This window comes from Nerophis ophidion, linkage group LG08 (assembly GCF_033978795.1).
Source record: "Nerophis ophidion isolate RoL-2023_Sa linkage group LG08, RoL_Noph_v1.0, whole genome shotgun sequence".
Taxonomy (NCBI): domain Eukaryota; kingdom Metazoa; phylum Chordata; class Actinopteri; order Syngnathiformes; family Syngnathidae; genus Nerophis; species Nerophis ophidion.
In genome coordinates, this window is record NC_084618.1 from 74,252,756 (window position 1) to 74,274,569 (window position 21,814).

Here is a 21,814-nt window from a genome sequence, read left to right on the forward strand (position 1 = left end):
ATGTTCGGATGTACATTGTGGACGCTGTCTTTGCTCCACAGTAAGTCTTTGCTGTCGTCCAGCATTCTGTTTTTGTTGACTATGTAGCCAGTTCAGTTTTAGCTTCGTTCTGCATAGCCTTCCCTAAGCTTCAATGCTTTTTCTTAGGGGCACTCACCTTTTGTTTATTTTTGGTTTAAGCATTAGATACCTTTTTATAGCAAGCTGCCTCCCGATATATCCGACATCTACAAAGAAATTAGCTACCGGCTGCCACCTACTGATATGCAAGAGTATTACACGGTTACTCTGCCGAGCTCTAGACAGCATCGACCAGTCAACAACAACACACAATTTACAGTATAATTACTGGTTTTCAAAAAAATATTTTTAACCCAAATAGGTGAAATTAGATAATTTCCCACGGCACACTAGTAGTGTGCGTGGCACAGTGGTTGAAAGACACTGGCCTAAAACATCCAGACTAGCATTAGCTTATAGCTAGAAATGCACATACCTTTGTTTTTCTAACCATGGGAAGGAAGAAAGTAGCACATATTACATTCATTCATAAAACTACCATTGTTGTTCATAGTACATTCTATTGTTATATAACATTTCATATAACATTATATATAATGTTATATGACATATAACATTTCCTATTAAGAATGTTTTTTTCCTTATTCAAAGGCATGTTACATGTTAAAATTGTGCTTCATTTCCATGGGATACAAGTGCTTTGAGTTAAGCGCTTTGTCACTGAACCAATTCAGTTGAAGTACTATTAGACTTGAAATAGTATCTGGTTTTCGAAATGTGCTGAGCCGATACAGTGTACATGACATTTGAGGACACAAGTCGATAAATGATCAAAATAAACACACTTGCTGACGTTTAGCTTAACCTCAACTTACCACAGGCAAAACCAGGTACCATGAATTCCGGACAGTAAGTCGTTACTTTTTTCCTACACACGAACCCTGCGGCTTATAAGACGGTGCGGCTAATTTATGGATTTTTCTTCGCTGACAGCCATAATAAATATAGCTAAAAATAACAAAGCAAATGCACTGAGAAGGTAATAATTATAATAATAATGGATTAGATTTATATAGCGCTTTTCTATCGACTATTTTATATTTTGTGCTATGGCATCATCTTTTGAACAAGTTTGCTCACCGCAGGTGCTCCAGTGTCCTTCAATTTAGTGCTTTCAAACTGAAAGTCTACTAGCCGTCCATAGCGTTCCTACTTGTATCGATTCTTCATTCATCACTCCAAGCAATATTTGTAAATTTTATAATCCAACTGAAACAATTCATAGTTTCTAAACCGTCCCATTTGTGATGTCTGTAGGAGTGTTGTACGCCTATTTGTACGTCCTATTGTAATGTATTGACGCAAGCACTGTTAGCTAGGGGTGTAACGGTACGTTCTATTGAACCGTTTCGGTACGGGGGTTTCGTTTCGGCACGCGGGTGTACCGAATGAGTTTGTGAAAAAAAGTCTTCACGAGCCGTTCTACTTTCTGCTGCTGTGTGAGCACCCAGCATTGTCCCAACCACACAACCATCTGATTGGTTAAATACAAAGCCAATCAGCAGTGCGTATTCAGAGCGCATGTAGTCAATGCTTCAGCGTCGAGCAGATATGTGTTTAGCTGGGGAGCAGCGGACAGCGTACTCTCCCCAAATTATAAAAAACACCTCCCAGTCACAACAACTACTACTAACATCACTATGAGCCCGTTGACCTTCTAGAAACTTAAACTGCAGCTCAGCTCGCACGCAGTTCTGGCTTGAGGTGAAGGCTAATTAGCTTTGAGCGTAACATTAGCTCATTTTGCTGTGTGTGTGTGTGTGTGTGTGTGTGCGCGCTCATGTGTGTGTGTGTTAGGGGCAGCAAAGCCCAGTCTGTCTGTTATTTCAGCAATAGTTACATTAATCATTAGTAATGTAGCAGTCTAGTTTTGAATGGCAGGGTCCCTGCAATCACATGTTGATAAAAATATAACATTTACATAATAAAAGTCAACTACAGGCTTCCCAAATGGTGTAATAAAATAAGCATGATGAGTCGACTTGAAACTGTTAAATGTTGCACTTTTTATATGTAGAAGAAAGGTTTTGTCATTTTATTTAATCAAAGCAACAACTTGAGGCAGTTTAATGTGGATTAACGTGGGCAAAATTATTATAGGGTTCACATTGTTAAAAGGATAAAGCCATTGTTTACAAATTTGTTAAATAAATAACCAAAAAAAGTATATTTTGTTGTTTTCTTACTGTACCGAAAATGACCCGAACCGTGCCCTCTAAGCCGAGGTACGTACCGAACCGAAATTTTTGTGTACCGTTACACCCCTACTGTTAGCATTAGCTAATATGCTAATACATTTACAAGTGTCTGTGTTAGTATTATTAACTTACCAGTACATTCTTTTTTTTATTTTTTCAGTTTCACAAATCTCTTAGTAAATCCACAAAGACACCAACGTGAAGTTATTTAGTCTGTTTAGCTGATTGGAAAGCTAGGCTCCGCTGCTAGTGGGTTCATGATGATGACTTCTGTTTTATTTGATCAGCTGTTTTACTGCCTTGTTACAGACACAATCTAGAAACAATTAAGGTACGTAAATAAATAGTAACTATATATCAGCTACAAGTAACATAATCCTTCTGTGTAAATTACTCATTTCGCAACAAGTATATCTGTGGCTTATAGTCCGGAGGGGGTAATTTAAGGAAAAACATGTTTTTACCCCTCAAATCTACTGGGTGCGGGTAGTATACCCGTGCGCTCTATAGTCTGCAAAATACGGTATTAGAAGGTTCTTTGCTGTCCAACAAAGCACAGCTATTTGACACGTGTGTTTTTGGCTCCAAATAACAAAGTCCGTCAAGTTAATTGGCTTTCTTGAACCCTGACTGCCAGCTTAATGGGTGTCTAATTGTTTCCCGGCCGGGCTGAGAAACAACACTGGACAAATGAGACACTTGAACATGAGGTGACACAATCCCAACAAGGATATTTGGAAGTCTGTTACACGTTCATCTCAGCTTTTCGTTATATAAAGCAGCAAACTTTTCACATTCCCATACCCTTTCAGATCGTTGACCTGAAGCCATTCGCTCCTCAACAGTCTGAAAATATAACCTAATATCAAATATAGTATTAATCGAAAGGCAGTGTGAAGGATTATGTGTAGAAAAGAGGAAGATATTGTTGACTTACTTTTCTTAGATTTGAGTTCCCTGTACAATCAGTGCCAGAGCTTGGTTCGCATTGCCGGCAGTAAGTCGAACACATTTCCAGTGAGGGTTGGACTCCGCCAAGGCTGTCCTTTGTCACCGATTCTGTTCATAACTTTTATGGACAGAATTTCTAGGCGCAGTCAAGGCGTTGAGGGGTTCCGGTTTGGTAACCGCAGGATTAGGTCTCTGCTTTTTGCAGATGATGTGGTCCTGATGGCTTCATCTGACCGGGATCTTCAGCTCTCACTGGATCGGTTCGCAGCCGAGTGTGAAGCGACCGGAATGAGAATCAGCACCTCCAAGTCCGAGTCCATGGTTCTCGCCCGGAAAAGTGTGGAGTGCCATCTCCGGGTTGGGGAGGAGACCCTGCCCCAAGTGGAGGAGTTCAAGTACCTAGGAGTCTTGTTCACGAGTGAGGGAAGAGTGGATCGTGAGATCGACAGGCGGATCGGTGCGGCGTCTTCAGTAATGCGGACGTTGTACCGATCCGTTGTGCTGAAGAAGGAGCTGAGCCGGAAGGCAAAGCTCTCAATTTACCGGTCGATCTACGTTCCCATCCTCACCTATGGTCATAATGGGTTGTACTTGTATAGCGCTTTTCTACCTTCAAGGTACTCAAAGCGCTTTGACACTACTTCCACATTTACCCATTCACACACACATTCACACACTGATGGAGGGAGCTGCCATGCAAGGCGCCAACCAGCACCCATCAGGAGCAAGGGTGAAGTGTCTTGCTCAGGACACAACGGACGTGACGAGGTTGGTTCTAGGTGGGATTTGAACCAGTGACCCTCGGGTTGCGCACGGCCACTCTCCCACTGCGCCACGCCGTCCCATAAGCTTTGGGTCATGACCGAAAGGATAAGATCACGAGTACAAGCGGCCGAAATGAGTTTCCTCCGCCGTGTGGCGGGGCTCTCCCTTAGAGATAGGGTGAGAAGCTCTGCCATCCGGGAGGAACTCAAAGTAAAGCCGCTGCTCCTTCACATCGAGAGGAGCCAGATGAGGGGGTTCGGGCATCTGGTCAGGATGCCACCCGAACGCCTCCCTAGGGAGGTGTTTAGGGCACGTCCAACCGGTAGGAGGCCACGGGGAAGACCCAGGACACGTTGGGAAGACTATGTCTCCCGGCTGGCCTGGGAACGCCTCGGGATCCCCCGGGAAGAGCTAGACGAAGTGGCTGGGGAGAGGGAAGTGTGGGTTTCCCTGCTTAGGCTGTTGCCCCCGCGACCCGACCTCGGATAAGCGGAAGATGATGGATGGATGGATGGATGGAGTTCCCTTCTATTCAAATAGTGACGAGACTATCAAAATATTTCTGCTTCCAGGGGTGTTAAAGGGGGTGAACGTAGTGCTGTTTCCATCATGTACGGCGGCGGGCGGGCGTAAAAAAAAAAAAAAGCTTCTCTGTTGGGGGCCCCCACTTTTGGAAAGAGCGCTCATAAATCCTGATTTGAGCCGGGCGCTAAGCAGAGGAGGTGTCAACAAGGGTGGGGGTTCGAAAGAGGGGAGGGTGCCGCCTAGAAATGTTACGTCTGATTAAGTCTTCCCATTAGGTGACAGCTGAACTTTAACATTAATATGATAATATTGAAATAAGTGTGTTATTTACTTCAGGGGCAGAGCAGGGGTGGCAGAGAAGAGAGGGTGGGCGACGGGATGATGAATGATTTCTGGACAGCTACGGGTGACAAACCCCCCCTTGCTCGCTGTCTCCCCCTCACGCCATAATCAAAGTTGACAAAATGGAGACATATGCAGAAATATTGGTTACAGTCGGCGTCACAGCGCTCCTCGGGCCTCCCCTCCCCAAATTGTCTACGGGCACTGAAGCATCTATTTCAATTGGCACTTCCTTCCTGAACCCTGGATTTTACATTTAGGTTGTGTCATTTACATATTACTCTTAATCAAAATACACAGTGGGGGCCACACACAATAACAAAACAAGAAAGAGGGAGCGGCAAATAAAACAAGTGGCGTCATGGTTCAGGGAGTGGTACTTTATGAAATGGAGATGTGATAGAACACTAGTGTGTGTGTGTGTGTGTACACGTGTCTCTTTAAGCATGTGTGTTTCCAAGTGCAGACACGGAATGGGTGGCGGGTGCATGAGACGACGCGGCAAGGAGTATTGAATTACTTGTGTTTGATGGTGGCAACTTGTTTATATTTGAACCAGCAGGCAAGACAGACCATACATTTTAAATATACACTGATATTACTATAACCACAAGCACGACGTATCCCAACAAAAATTCAGCAACTGTCTGTTTAAGGCTTAAGATTCTTTAGATACACTATATTGCCAAACGTATTTGGCCACCCATCCAAATGATCCAGAGTCAGGTGTCCTGATCACTTACCCTGGCACGCTTTTTCATCTGGCAGTCTGACAGACAAGTCTTAGTTAAAGTTAAAGTACCAATGATTGTCACACACACACACAGTGTGGTGCAATTATTCTCTGCATTTGACCCATTATCCTTGATCACCCCCTGTGAGGTGAGGGGAGCAGTGGGCAGCAGCGGTGGCCGCGCCTGGGAATAATTTTTGGTGATTTAACCCCCAATTCCAACCCTTGATGCTGCGTGCCATGCAGGGAGTTAAAAGCTCCCATTTTTATAGTCTTTGGTATGACTCGGCCGGGGTTTGAACTCACGACCTACCCATCTCAGGGGGGACACTCTAACCACTAGGCCACTGAGTAGTTCTGGAGGTTGCCAGGAGAAAGGAACATTTCGGACTGCATTGTGCCGAGTGTGAAATTTGGTGGAGGAGGAATTATGGTGTGGGGTGGTTTTTCAGGAGTTAAACTTAGAATGCTCCAGGTTACCAAAACAAGTCCGGAAAATGTGCACGCATCTGCGCTTATAGTCCGTGCCGACGCCGTAGTCACAAGCTTCTTCTTTTTCTCTACCTTCTTATGTGGCCTTCACCTTCCACTGTTGACATTTCTAATATAAAGTAGCGTCAAGTTCTTACGTATATCTGTCAGTAGACTATCTATCAAAGCGCTGAAAACTGTAGTGGGTTTACATCAGGGGTGCCCACACTTTTTCTGCAGGCAAGCTACTTTTCAATTGACCAAATCGAGGGGATCTTCCTCATTCATATATATCACTTATATTTATTCATTTATGAAAGAGACGTTTTTGTTAACAAGTTAAATGTGTTTAATGATAATACAAGCATGTGTAACACATATAGATGTCTTTCTTTCATGAAGACAAGAATATAAGTTGGTGTATTACCTGATTCTGATGACTTGCATTGATTGGAATCAGACAGTAGTGATGATAACGCCCACATTTTTGAATGGAGAAGAAAAAAAGTCCTCCTTTCTGTACAATACCACATGAAAGTGGTTGGTTTTTGGCATCTAATTCATCCAGCTTCCATACACTTTACAAGAAAAACAATCGCGGAAAATTCCGTAGCTTGCTTGATTGACATTCACGGCACCCGAGGGTCTTGTGAGATGACGCTGGCTGCTGCGAGATCAATATTAAGAAAAAATGGCCAAGAGGAAGGCGAGAAACACTTTTTATTTCAACAGACTCTCGCGCCATACCTGCCGTCAAAAGCCTAAAGACCGACTGCACATTTCCTGTCTTCAAAATAAGAGCCCTGCTTCATGCTGCCTGCGCTAACAAAATAAAGAGTCTCGGAAAGCTTCCCGAGCAATCGCTTGTGCACGCCAGCTTTCCGAGACTCTTTATTTTGTTAGCGCAGGCAGCATGAAGCAGGGCTTTTATTGTGAAGATAGGAAATGTGCAGTCGGCCTTTAGAGTTTTGACGGAAGGGACGGCGCGAAAGTCTGTTGAAATAAAAAGTGTTTCTCGCCTTCCTCTCTGTCATTTTTTCATAATAGTGATCTTGCAGCAGCCAGCGTCATCTCACAAGACCCTCGGGTGCCGTGAATGTCAATCAAGTGACGTCTTGGTGAAGATTGATGATCGCTAATTTTTAGGTCTATTTAGGTCGACCGGGAGCTCGCGATCGACGTAATGGGCACCTCTGGTTTACATTATTCACCCACAGAACTTAGTTATTAAAGAGTTCCGGTCGGACGTTTTTTCACGGGACACAATTCTGCCGTTTATGTTGCATCATTGAGCCACGGATGAGGAGATTGTGCTCCGTTATTGATTTAAGAAGTCTGAATGTCATTAAAACCCTTACCTCCATCTTTTGACACTTCTTCCACTCCCGTCCCCAACCTTGCACGCTACACCGCTACAACAAAGATGACGGGGAGAAGACGCTGTCGAAGGTGAGCCACGTTAATAAGACCGCCCACAAAACGGCGCATCCTGAATCGACTGTCAGAAAGCTACATGAAAATGGTGTGTAAAACAATCTATGCCAGTGGTTCTCAAATGGGGGTACGTGTACCCCTGGGGGTACTTGAAGGTATGCTAAGGGGTACGTGAGATTTTTTTTAAAACATTGTAAAAATAGCAACAATTCAAAAATCCTTTATAATTATATTTATTAAATAATACTTCAACAAAATATGAACGTAAGTTCATAAACTGTGAAAAGAAATGCAACAATGCAATATTCAGTGTTGACAGCTAGATTTTTTTGTGGACATGTTCCATAAATATTGATGTTAAAGATTTATTTTTTTGTGAACAAATGTTTAGAATTAAGTTCATGAATCCAGATGCATCTCTATTACAATCCCCAAAGAGGGCTCTTTAAGTTGATGATTACTTCTATGTGTAGAAATCTTTATTTATAATTCAATCAGTTGTTTATTTTTCAACAAGTTTTCGGTTATTTTTATATCTTTTTTTCCAAATAGTTCAAGAAAGACCACTACAAATGAGCAATATTTTGCACTGTTGTACAATTTAATACATCAGAAACTGATTACATAGTGCTGTATTTTACTTCTTTATCTCTTTTTTTTCAACTTTAAAATGCTTTGCTCCGATTAGGGGGTACTTGAATTAAAAAAAAAATGTTCACAGGGGGTACATCACTGAAAAAAGGTTGAGAACCACTGATCTATGCAACACTTTCACCAAAAAAAACACCATCACATTTTATGTAGACCACAAGGACGTATTTTTAATAAAAAAAAAAAATCATAATATAACCCCTTTAATGCGCCTTTTGTATGAAAACAAGACCTGAATAGACCGCAGCGCGCCTTTTAAAATGGTACTTGTTTTTTTTTAATACACATGCTTCAGGCATGTAAGTTAAATTTCCTGTTGGAGTTTGTAAAATTATTATTTAAAATTTGGACACCAAAATGTCCCTTTTACTGTCAATTAATATCGTTTATCAGCCTCTTTCACTACTAAACATTGGCATCGGCCCTGAAAAAAAATATATATCGGTCGATCTCTACTATTGTGCAATGACGTTCGAGTACTAATGTGTGAAGTGATAAACTTGCTGTTATGCTGAAGTGACGCTATTGTGAACACTTCCAGAGTTGGTGCGAGCAGACAGACAGCACATTCTTAAGAGTTTCCTACCTGCCTCTTACCTTCTCAGCATGCCAGTGAGGATGCGAGAGCTCTTGCCCAGATTGGCGTCCGTTTCTCTCAGCTGGAAGGACACACAAGCAATAAAAAGATGAGTCCTTCAACTTTCTACAATACGGAAAGCTTGACTTCAGACAGGAAAATATTAGTTTAGCTTTTACTTGAAAGGTTATAAATACAGTGTACAGTCGACCTTCGCTTGTTTTTTTCTTTTTTGTTAAATAAAAATCATATCCTACATGGTTTTGGTGTAAATTAAGTGTTCAATTAAGTTTTATTTATGCATTATATGTATTACAGTGCAGTATTTGTCTTGTTTTCAATTATTATCTTCTGGCCATCAATAAATATTCAACGAGCAAGACTTCCATTTTGAGATGAGAGGTGAACCCTAAACAATAACCATGCGCTAAACTTGGCGCTATTTTATCTTCACCGCAGGAACAACTTTGAAATGGACTTCATTTTCTACTCCTATCACATCAGTAACACGTCTCCACATTGGTCAACGTCTGACGCGAGCAAAGTCGAATTTTAAAGGGGAACATTACCACCAGACCTATGTAAGCGTCAATACGTACCTTGATGTTGCAGAAAAAAGACCATATGTTTTTTTTTAGCCGATTTCCGAACTCTAAAAGGGTGAATTTGGCGATTTAAACGCCTTTTCAATTGTTCACCTGTCGGAGCGATGACCTTTCACCTGTGACGTCACAACGTGAGGCGATCCGCCATTTTCTCAATCTCATTACAAGCACCAAGTCAAATCAGCTCTGTTATTTTCCGTTTTTCGACTGTTTTCCCGTACCTTGGAGACATCATGCCTCGTCGGTGTGTTGTCGGAGGGTGTAACAACACGAACAGAGACGGATTCAAGTTGCACCACTGGCCAAAAGATGCGGGAGTCCCTCGTTTGTTCCGCACACTTTACCGACGACAGAGATGGCAAGAATGTGTGGATATCCTGCGACACTCAAAGCGGATGCACCGAACTTTTAACATTGTGCATGAATGCACAAAGGTGAGTTTTGTTGATGTTATTGACTTATGTGGAGTGTGCTAATCAGACATATTTGGTCACGGCATGACTGCAAGTTAATCGATGCTAACATGCTATTTAGGCTAGCTGTATGTACATATTGCATCATTATCCCTCGTTTGTAGCTATATTTGAGGTCATTTAGTTTTCTTTAAGTCCTCTTAATTCAATTTATATCTCATGACACACTATCTAATAGACTCAAAAACTCCTTTGTCCCACACGCCTTTCTGGGGTGGGGGAGGGGGGTACAAGGATGACAGGGGATGCAAAACAATAACAGTCCAATACGTTTTCATAACATATTCACTCCTGCCTACTTTCTCTTGTTATATTCTTATTTTACTGTTATATTTCTATTCCCATTGTTGCATTTTATTTTTTATTGTTATTGTAATATTTTTCTATTTTGTTTCCATTTAAACCCCCATTATTTCCTTTTTAAAAATTGATCTCAACTCTGTAGACTGCTGCCGGAATTTTAATTTTCCTGAAGGAACACTCCTGAAGGAATCAATAAAGTACTATCTATCTATCTATCTATAAATAAATAAATAAATAATAAATGGGTTGTACTTGTATAGCGCTTTTCTACCTTCAAGGTACTCAAAGCGCTTTGACATTACTTCCACATTTACCCATTCACACACACATTCACACACACTGATGGAGGGAGCTGCCATGCAAGGCGCCAACCAGCGCCCATCAGGAGCAAGGGTGAAGTGTCTTGCTCAGGACACAACGGACGTGACGAGGTTGGTACTAGGTGGGATTTGAACCAGGGACCCTCGGGTTGCGCACGGCCACTCTCCCACTGCGCCACGCCGTCCCTAACTATCTATCTATTAGTCAACGATTAGTCAACTAATTGGATAATAAAGCATACACATATTAAATGGCTATAATTTTCCATAGATTTCTAAATGCAGGGTATACCCTAACTTGCCAAAATACCTGTGGTGTGGCGTGGTCAATATGACGTCATCAGGTGATTTGCTGTGATGCACATATTCTTTAAAAAAGGTAAAACAATGTGAATATATATTTAAAACAAATCTGTTATTATTAAGCATAGTATTAACATACATTTTTTGTTACATATCATTTTGTTCTATTTTTAAATTGTTGCTGCATGTTGTACAATGTAGTTTGACATTTTTTAATTTTTTATAGTTTTTTTTAAGAGATTTGTCGCTCTTACTTTAATAACGACTGGCAATAAATGTAGCACTTATTTTTGGTTTGATTGGAGACTGTATTCTTGTTTAGAGACGCTTTACGTCCGTCTCTCCATGTCCACGACTAAAACTATCTATCTAACTGTATGTAACTGTATGTAATATGGCTTTTATTTTTTTGCAGCTCCAGACAGATTTGTTTTTGTATATTTGCTCTTTCCCCCCCTCTCCCTCACACGCTGCATCCAGCCTTTCCCTCCACCCACATTTAATGCCAAACAAACACATACCAATCGTTGGTTAGAAGGCGATCGCCCAATTCGTCCTCGCTTCCTCCCGTGTTGCTGTCTGTCGTGTTGTTTTCGTCGGTTTCGCTTGTATGCGGTTCAAAGCGATATGGCTCAAGAGCTTCAGTTTCTTCTTCAATTTCGTTTTCGCTACTAGCCTCCACACTCCAACCATCCGTTTCAATACATGCGTAATCTGTTGAATCGCTTACGTCGCTGAAATCCGAGTCTGAATCCGAGCTACTATCGCTATACCTTTCTGTGCTATCCGCCATGTTTGTTTCTGTGTGGTCACGCTGTGACGTCACAGGATAATTGACGGGTGGAAATAACGATGGTGAAAATCAGGCACTTTGAAGCCTTTTTTCGGGATATCGCGTGATGGGTAACATTTTGAGAAAAAATTAAAAAAATAAAATAAGCCACTGGGAACTGATTTTTATTGGTTTTAACCCTTCAGAAATTGTGATAATGTTCCCCTTTAAGCTAACTGAGACCGCTATAAGCTGTCAACAACTGTCTGGTCGAAGTGGAGATGAACTCTTTTGATACACTTAATTTTCGACATCAGTAACACAGCTTTGGCTTGGGCAATGTGGAATGACTACGCAGGACACGCATGCATTGCTAACACGGAAAGCTAACATGACAGCTAATGATTGTAACAGCGAGTGTCAAGTTGACCAAGTTATTGCAGAACAACACACAACGGTGGTTTCAGCACACTCTCTTCTAACTTGGAAGAATTACCCAGGATGTGATGAAGTATTCCACATCATGTGCATGTTTTACCGCTTGGAGGATCCTCGCCCAAGGCTACTATATTGGGTGAAATGAGTGCAAAGATGACTATATGGCTGTTATTTCATGTTTAGAAGACTCCAGTTATGTTAAAAAAATAACCAATTTTGAAAGTTGTAAACAAGAACAGTTTTTTATGCTCTATGAAAATATTTGAGGGCTTCACGGTGGCAGAGGGGTTAGTGCGTCTGCCTCACAATACGAAGGTCCTGCAGTCCTGGGTTCGAATCCAGGCTCGGGATCTTTCTGTGTGGAGTTTGCATTTCCAAAGACATGCACCTGGGGATAGGTTGATTGGCAACACTAAATTGGCCCTAGTGTGTGAATGTGAGTGTGAATGTTGTCTGTCTATCTGTGTTGGCCCTGCGATGAGGTGGCGACTTGTCCAGGGTGTACCCCGCCTTCCGCCCGATTGTAGCTGAGATAGGCGCCAGCGCCCCCCGCGACCCCAAAAAGGGAATAAGCGGTAGATAATGGATGGATGGATGGAAAATATTTGATTCATTAATAATAATCTTACTTTGCGGAAATATGTTTATCGCGTTCATGTTAAGGAGTCGACTGCATACTGAAAATGCTTAAAATATAGTCGTGGTGCTTATTTACCGACACCACAAGGTTATGTTTATGGTATTAGCTTATTTCCAACATGCATACAATTTCAATATGATTCATCACATATTTCCAGTTTCTCTTTTTTAGAAGTAATTAAACCTTAAATTAAAGTTAAAGTACCAATGATTGTCACACACACACTAGGTGTGGCGAAATTATTCTCTGCATTTGACCCATCGCCCTTGATCACCCTCTGGGAGGTGAGGGGAGCAGTGGGCAGCAGCGGTGCCGCGCCCGGGAATCTTTTATGGTGATTTAACCCCCAATTCCAACCCTTGATGCTGAGTGCCAAGCAGGGAGGCAATGGGTCCCATTTTTATAGTCTTTGGTATGACTCAGCCGGGATTTGAACTCACGACCTACCGATCTCAGGGCGGAGACTCTATCCACTAGTAGGTGCATCAATTTTGAATAATAGGGGTGAAGCTGATTTTTATACCACAAATGGAATAAGCGGTAGAAAATGAATGGATGGATAGATAACAATAATGCCGTGAAGGTACCAAACAAAAACTTGGGAGTGTAGTTTTTTTCTGGAGTTTTAGCGTTGGCCTGGTCTTAAAATAAACTACATCCCCCAGTGACTTCTGCGCAGCGCGAGACCGCAAGGTGGAGGCGTGGAACGCCATAAGAAGGAAGTGAAGTCTCTTCGTAGTACATGAAAAAACTTTTTTTTTTTTTTTTGGTAAATTTAATCAAAATATGTCCAAAACCTTTTGAGTTGTGTTGCTAACAAACCGACAAACAAATCCTGGCGACAGCATAACCTCTTTGGCTCTGCGTTCTGCAGAGCAAAGGGCGCCACTTTCATCTAGAGCAGTTCTTCTCAAATAGTGGGTTGGGGCCCCCCCGCTGCGATGCCAGGGGGAGGGGGGTGTGCGCTACCTTGGGGGAACATGCTTTTTTTTTGCCATACCAGAATGTGATGAAGGGTATGTAGCACTTGGCTTCACTGTAACCACGGTGGGAGACAAAGAAAGACCGGTGTGTTGTTCCCTTTAATGTTAATAAGCTCACAACGTTGTGCAGAGGTCTAATTGTAACAATGTTGTACACACATTTTACTATTTAGAGTCATGGTACAGAGTAGGCAAGTGCGCAAAATATTAAAATATTCTTTCATGGATACACAGAAAATATTTGAGAAGCACTGCTTTGCAGCGTTTCCAAGGCGACACAGCCAGCCGGTCACGTCGCAGCGCACGGAAGTCAATCACCCAAAAAACCTGTACATTACGGGGAAATCCGCCTCCGCTTGGGATGGTTTCCTGCTGGCTCCGCTGTGAACGGGACTCTCGCTGCTGTGTTGGATCCGCTTTGGACTGGACTCTCGCGACTGTGTTGGATCCATTATGGATTGAACTTTCACAGTATCATGTTAGACCCGCTCGACATCCATTGCTTTCCTCCTCTCCAAGGTTCTCATAGTCATCATTGTCACCGACGTCCCACTGGGTCATTATTGTCACCGATGTCCCACTGGGTGTGAGTTTTCCTTGCCCTTATGTGGGCCTACCGAGGATGTCGTGGTGGTTTGTGCAGCCCTTTGAGACACTAGTGATTTAGGGCTATATAAGTAAACATTGATTGATTGATTGATTGAAATACGAATAAACAGAAATACTTCTTGATAAAGCCTCAATCCATCCATCCATTTTCCTACGCTTGTCTCTCTCAATGTTGCGGTGTGGCTGGGGCCTATCTTAGCTGCAATCAAGTGGAAGGCAGCATCCTGGACAAGTTGCCACCTCAAACAGTCACCCAGTAAATATATTTAAGACAGCAAAGGCCAACATCAGTAGATGAGGTATTTACATTATTAAAAGCAAAATTGTTAATTAAACTTTGAGAAGGACCATGTTCTAGACCAGTGGTTCTCAAATAGGGGTATGTGTACCCCTGGGGGTACTTGAAGGTATGCCAAGGGGTATGTGAGATTTTTTTTAAATATTCTAAAAATAGCAACAATTCAAAAATCCTTTATAAATATATTTATTGAATAATACTTCAACAAAATATGAATGTAAGTTCATAAACTGTGAAAAAAAATACAACAATGCAATATTCAGTGTTGACAGCTGATTTTTTGTGGACATGTTCCATAAATATTGATGTTAAAGATTTCTTTTTTTGTGAAGAAATGTTTAGAATTAAGTTCATGAATCCAGATGGATCTCTATTTCAATCCCCAAAGAGGGCACTTTAAGTTGATGATTACTTCTATGTGTAGAAATCTTTATAATTGAATCACTTGTATATTTTTCAACAAGTTTTCAGTTATTTGTATATCTTTTTTTCCAAATAGTTCAAGAAAGACCACTACAAGTGAGCAATATTTTGCACTGTTATACAATTTAATAAATCAGAAACTGATGACATAGTGCGGTATTTTACTTCTTTATCTCTTTTTTCAACCAAAAATGCTTTGCTCTGATTAGGAGGTATTTGAATTAAAAAAAATGTTCACAGGGGGTACATCACTGAAAAAAGGTTGAGAACCACTGTTCTAGACTGATATAAACTCATAAAGTAAAAGTTGAAAGACACTAAAGTCAACACTATTGTTTTACACTGGATATTTACATGGTCACTTGGTCACTATAAAGTTCCTCAACTGTAAGCAATTATTTGCACTTAAAAATACATGTTTGTAGTATGAATAATCATTTAACATGTTGCCTGTGTTCAATTACAGTAATGTTAAATTACATTTGAAAACATTATGGCATTTTTAAGTCTTTTGTGGGACATATAACAATAATATCGTACTGTGGCCTTAATACCGTGATAACATTGTCCTGTGATACTTAGGTACCGTTACATCCCTAATAAATAAGATTCTCATAAATATTTAAGTACATTAATGATTCATATGATGAGATGAGGGCAGCACGGTGGAAGATGGGTTAGTGCGTCTGCCTCAAAATACAAAGGTCCTGAGTAGTCCTGGGTTCTATCCCCGGCTCGGGATCTTTCTGTGTGGAGTTTGCATGTTCTCCCCGTGACTGCGTGGGTTCCCTCCGGGTACTCCGGCTTCCTCTCACTTCCAAAAGACATACACCTTGGGATAGGTTGATTGGCAACACTAAATATTCCCTAGTGTGTGAGTGTGAATGTTGTCTGTCTATCTTTGTTGGCCCTGTGATGAGATGGCGACTTGTCCAGGGTGTACACCACCTTCCCCCCGATTGTAGCTGAGATAGGCACCAGCACCCCCCGCAGCCCCAAAAGGGAATAAGCGGTAGAAATGGATGGATGGATGGATGGATGGATGATGATTACATAATCAAATTTTTCAATCAGATTCAATATTTTTATCCTGATTTTTCTTTCTGTACTTTGTAATCACTTTGAGTACCAACAGTTTCTCAAACTGGATCATGTTAGTACATTGTTTGACTTCTTTGCTTAATCCATTCCATATTTTAATTCCACTTATTGATATAAAACGGTCTAAAGTGTTATATTTGCATACAAATATTTTAATTAAAAAATATCGTAAAGGTTATATTTCTCCTCTTTTGTTGAAATTCACTTCTGGGGTTGGTAATGTCTGGTAATGATATGGTGGCATTCATTAGAAACATTCCTAAGACTTCTTAAACTAATTGTCTGAAACAAGGTTTTTGTGGTACTTTACTAATAATATAGAGTGCAAAAAAAGTGGAAAGAAAAACGTCCAAGTCTCTGACAATAAGCTAATTTACTAAAAAGTATATGTATAGTTACCACGTATTACCAAGTCTAGAAGTGGCTGGTTCTGTTTTTCAATCATAAGTTCATCTTTTTACAGGGTAGAACATTTGCATTGCCAACAAGGGAATATTTCCAGAAGATCTATCCATCCATCCATCCATTTTCTACCGCTTATTCCCTTTCGGGGTTGCGGGGGGCGCTGGCGCCTATCTCAGCTACAATCGGGCGGAAGGCGGGATACACCCTGTACAAGTCGCCACCTCATCGCAGGGCCAACACAGATAGACAGACAACATTCACACTCACATTCACACACTAGGGCCAATTTAGTGTTGCCAATCAACCTATCCCCAGGTGCATGTCTTTGGAAGTGGGAGGAAGCCGGAGAACCCGGAGGGAACCCACACATTCACGGGGAGAACATGCAAACTCCACACAGAAAGATCCCGAGCCTGGATTTGAACCCAGGACTGCAGGACCTTCGTACTGTGAGGCAGACGCACTAACCCCTCTGCCACCGTGAAGCCCGCAGAAGATCTACACTATAGACAAATGTGGTTGACGTTGGTCCGCAGAATCCTTTGGAAGAACCGTATTTTTCGGATTATAAATCACTCCGGAGTATACGTCGCACCGGCCGAAAATGCATAAAAAAGAAGGAAAAAAGCATATATATGTCGCACTGGAGTATAAGTCGAATTTCTGGGGGAAATTTATTTGATAAAACCTAAGACCAAGAATAGACATTTGAAAGGCAATTTAAAATAAATAAAGAATAGTGACCAACAGGCTGAATAAGTGTACGTTATATGATGCATAAATAACCAACTGAGAAGGTGCCTGCTATGTTAACGTAACATATTATGGTAAGAGTCATTCAAATAACTATAACATATAGAACATGCTATATGTTTACCAAACAATCTGTCACTCCTAATCGATAAATCCCGTGAAATGTTCTTTCTCGATGTCGCTTCTAAACAACTCTGCCAACTCCAAAGGTATGCACCGCTTCCTCTGGTCGTTTTCTACTGCATATTTCACTACGTCCAGCTTGTAATCTGCAGTACATGATCTCCTTTTCGGTGCCATTTGTGTTCAGCCCTTCTCAGTTTTTATAAGTTACCGCCAACGGCAGTAGCATATAGCAGTTAGCATTCCATGACCCACAATTCACTTCTGCTATGACCCTCCCCCGCCGAATTCTTATTGGTCGACGTGTGTGTGACGATTGCTGACATGTCTTCGTCTCTTCCGCGAATGAGATAAATAATATTATTTGATATTTTACGGTAATGTGTTAAAGGAGAACATTATCACCAGACCTATGTTAAGCGTCAATATATACCTTGATGTTGCAGAAAAAAGACCATATGATTTTTAAACTGATATCCGAACTCTAAAAGGGTGAATTTGGCAATTTAAACGCCTTTCAATTGATAGCTTGTCGAGCAATGACTTTTCACCCGTGACGTCACAACATGAAGCAATCCGCCATTTTCTCAATCTTATCACACGCACCAAGTCAAATCAGCTGTGTTATTTTCCGTTTTTTCGACTGTTTTCCCGTACCTTGGAGACATCATGCCTCGTCGGTGTGTTGTCGGAGGGTGTAACAACACGAACAGGGACGGATTCAAGTTGCACCACTGGCCAAAAGATGCGAAAGTCCCTTGTTTGTTCTGCACACTTTACCGACGACAGCTATGCTACGACAGAGATGGCAAGAATGTGTGGATACCCTGCGACACTCAAAGCAGATGCATTTCCAACGATAAAGTCAACAAAATCATAAAGGTGAGTTTTGTTGATGTTATTGACTTATGTGGAGTGTGCTAATCATACATATTTGGTCACGGCATGACTGCAAGCTAATCGATGCTAACATGCTATTTAGGCTAGCTGTATTTACATATTGCATCATTATGCCTCATTTGTAGCTATATTTGCATCCAGCCTTTCCCTCCGCCCACATTTAATGGCAAACAAACACATACCAATCGTTGGTTAGAAGGCGACCGCCGAATTCGTCCTCGCTTCCTCCCGTGCTGCTGTCTGTCGTGATATGGCTCAATAGCTTCAGTTTCTTCTTCAATTTTGTTTTGGCTACCTGCCGCCATACTCCAACCATCCGTTTCAATACATGCGTAATCTGTGGAATCGCTTACGCCGCTGAAATCCGAGTCTGAAACCGAGCTAATATCGCTATACCTTTCTGTGCTATCCGCCATGTTTGTTTCTGTGTGGTCACGCTGTGACGTCACAGGATAATGGACGGGTGGATATAACGACGGTTAAAATCAGGCACTTTGAAGCTGTTTTTCGGGATATTGCGTGATGGGTCAAATTTTTAGAAAAACTTCGAAAATTAAAATAAGCCACTGGGAACTGATTTTTATTGGTTTTAACAGAAATTGTGATAATGTTACCCTTTAATAATTTCACACATAAGTCGCCGTATATGTCGCACCCCCGGCCAAACTATGAAAAAAACTGTGACTTATAGTCCGAAAAATACGGTAAATCTACACAAATTGTTCTTTATTCCTGCTCAATTTGCCTTCTTTAGCGTCGGCGTTGTGCCTATACCACATAACTGTTTTTGTTGACTTCCTGAATTGCTTTCGGTCTTCTGGATGCACTGGGCTGATGTCCTGGTGATAGAGGTACACTTCATTTTCCCTTAAGTTGCGACAAACGCCAGCTTCCGTTTTGTACCATCCATCCATCCATCCATTTCCTACCGCATATTCCCTGGCGCCTATCTCAGCTACAATCGGGCGGAAGGCGGGGTACACCCTGGACAAGTCGCCACATCATCGCAGGGCCAACACAGATAGACAGACAACATTCACACTCACATTCACACACTAGGGACAATTTAGTGTTGCCAATCAACCTATCCCCAGGTGCATGTCTTTGGAAGTGGGAGGAAGCCGGAGTACCCGGAGGGAACCCACGCATTCACGGGGAGAACATGCAAACTCCACACAGAAAGATCCCGAGCCTGGATTTGAACCCAGGACTGCAGGACCTGCGTATTGTGAGGCAGACGCACTAACCATTTTTGTACCGTTTTGTACCAAAAAAGCCAAACATAAAAAGAACTGTTTCCTGCTGTGCATAGCACTTGATGATGAATAGTAGGATTTTCCTATTTATAAATGTATTATATTGTCCCCGGGTGGCTTAATTTTGTGAATGACGGTTCAAAACGCTTCCAATCTTCATGCAACAGTTGATTTTAAGTGTGTTTGCTAATGCAAATGTGTTGCTTACTATACCTCTTAACTGTGTTTATTTATCTCTATTCTTTTCACTTTGCCCTACAATCCGACTTTAAAGCCAAGTGTGTGTGTGTGTGTGCAGTTGGGGGGTGTGGGCTTTGAGCAAAGAAGACTCTTGGGAAGAAAGGGGGGGTGGGGGGGTAATAAAAAAAAGCAAAGAAATAGAACGAAGCAGCCTCAGTAGACACTATTTTGAAAGGAGATGTTTGATTTCCTTTGAAAAGGCCTGAGCCTTGTTGTGATCTTTAAGCATTCGGCGTTTGAGGGGGGCCGCCCGGGGTGGGACCCCCTTCCTGTGTTTGGTCCGTCTTTGCCTTACCTGCCTGTCTGCTTGTAAGGCGGTGAGGATTGGGACTTTTCTCAGAGGCAAAGAAAATGATAGTATTGCATGTGTGTTTAATCAAACTGATTCAAATGGACAGGAAATATTGATAAGAACATACAAGGTGCAAACAAGTGCAGGCGAGCCCCAAAGCAACGGATGTCACCATTGTGTGCATACATGTTGTGTTTACTCCGCAAACGCTGCAGCGAGCAATGACCCCGCGCAAACAGCTTTACGGCCTGGCAAACTCTTAGAAGAACAGCGCCAGTGCGTCCGGGTGGCAACTCACCCTCTCCCTGGCTCTCTGGATCTTCTCACGGTCGGTGTTAAGGTTGGCGAGGATCTCCTGGCCCACTTGTTCTGCGGAAACAACAACAAAAATGTGTTTTTGCCAGGCGAGAGGAGCAGAGACATGACCTCATTACATCGCAGGGTTTCGGGGTCAAATTCAAGCATGTTTTCAAACAGTTCCCAGAAAGCACGTTGAAAGTTGGCCAGGACCTTGAAGCTTGTTTACATATTTATATAAATACTGTTGGATGAAAACCACGTATGTCCAGAATTTGATCTGTTGGTCTACTAATCATCCAATTTGCCCGCTACGTTTGCATATAATTTGAATGCACCTTCCATCCATTTTCTACCGCTTATTCCCTTTCGGGGTCGCTGGCGCCTATCTCAGCTACAATCGGGCGGAAGGCGGGGTACACCCTGGACAAGTCACCACCTCATCGCAGGGCCAACACAGATAGACAGACAACATTCACACTCACATTCACACACTAGGGCCAATTTAGTGTTGCCAATCAACCTATCCCCAGGTGCATGTCTTTGGAAGTGGGAGGAAGCCGGAGTACCCGGAGGGAACCCACGCATTCACGGGGAGAACATGCAAACTCCACACAGAAAGATCCCGAGCCTGGATTTGAACCCAGGACTGCAGGACCTTCGTATTGTGAGGCAGACGCACTAACCCCTCTGCCACCGTGAAGCCCTGAATGCAACTTGCATCTCCCTATTTATTCCAATACCGTCCAAAGAAAACCATGCATCTCCACTATGTGGTCTGTTATACAACATGTCAAATAAAATGTTGCTTCTAAAATTGCATTTAAACTATGAAACGTGACGATTTGAATGTTTCATGCAGCTCAATACAGGCCAAAAGTTTGGACACACCTTCTCAGTCAATGCCTTTTCTTTATTTTCATGACTATTTACATTGTAGATTATCACTGAAAGCCTCAAAACTATGAATGAACACATGTGGGGTTATGTTTTAAGTCCCATCTTAAATAAATAAATAATAAATGGGTTGTACTTGAATAGCGCTTTTCTACCTTCAAGGTACTCAAAGCGCTTTGACACTACTTCCACATTTACCCATTCACACACACATTCACACACTGATGGAAGGAGCTGCCATGCAAGGCGCTAACCAGCACCCATCAGGAGCAAGGGTGAAGTGTCTTGCTCAGGACACAACGGACGTGACGAGGTTGGTACTAGGTGGGGATTGAACCAGGGACCTTCGGGTTGCGCACGGCCACTCTCCCAACTGCGCCACGCCGTCCCTTAAAGCTCTTAAAACTCATTTGTATACTCTAGCCTTTAAATAGACCCCCCTTTTAGACCAGTAGATCTGCCGTTTCTTTTTTTCTCTGCCCCCCTCTCCTTCACATCTGCGGTACACTCCAAGGTTTCACATTGTCATCCCCTTGGGTTGAGTTATTCCTGGCCCTGATGTGGGATCTGCGCCGAAAATGTCGTTGTGGCTTGTGCAGCTATTTTAAACACTCGTGATTAAGGATTAAGTAAACATTGATTGATGTAATTAACA

At 42.1% G+C, this 21,814-nt stretch overlaps 1 protein-coding gene across 4 annotated transcripts in view; it reads right to left on the reverse strand.

The window, feature by feature from the left end:
• The window catches only part of vti1a (vesicle transport through interaction with t-SNAREs 1A), a 385,425-nt gene that overhangs the window by 140,165 nt on the left and 223,446 nt on the right, over positions 1 to 21,814 (reverse strand). For 2 of the 4 annotated variants that reach the window (XM_061909716.1, XM_061909715.1), the window contains 2 exons: positions 20,264 to 20,334; positions 8,749 to 8,810 (listed from right to left, as the gene is read on the reverse strand). In XM_061909716.1, coding sequence (XP_061765700.1) covers positions 8,749 to 8,810; positions 20,264 to 20,334 — 133 coding nt within the window. Of the gene's footprint in view, positions 1 to 8,737; positions 8,811 to 20,263; positions 20,335 to 21,814 lie in introns of all 4 variants that reach the window. The other 2 variants (XM_061909718.1, XM_061909717.1) reach the window with 1 other exon arrangement.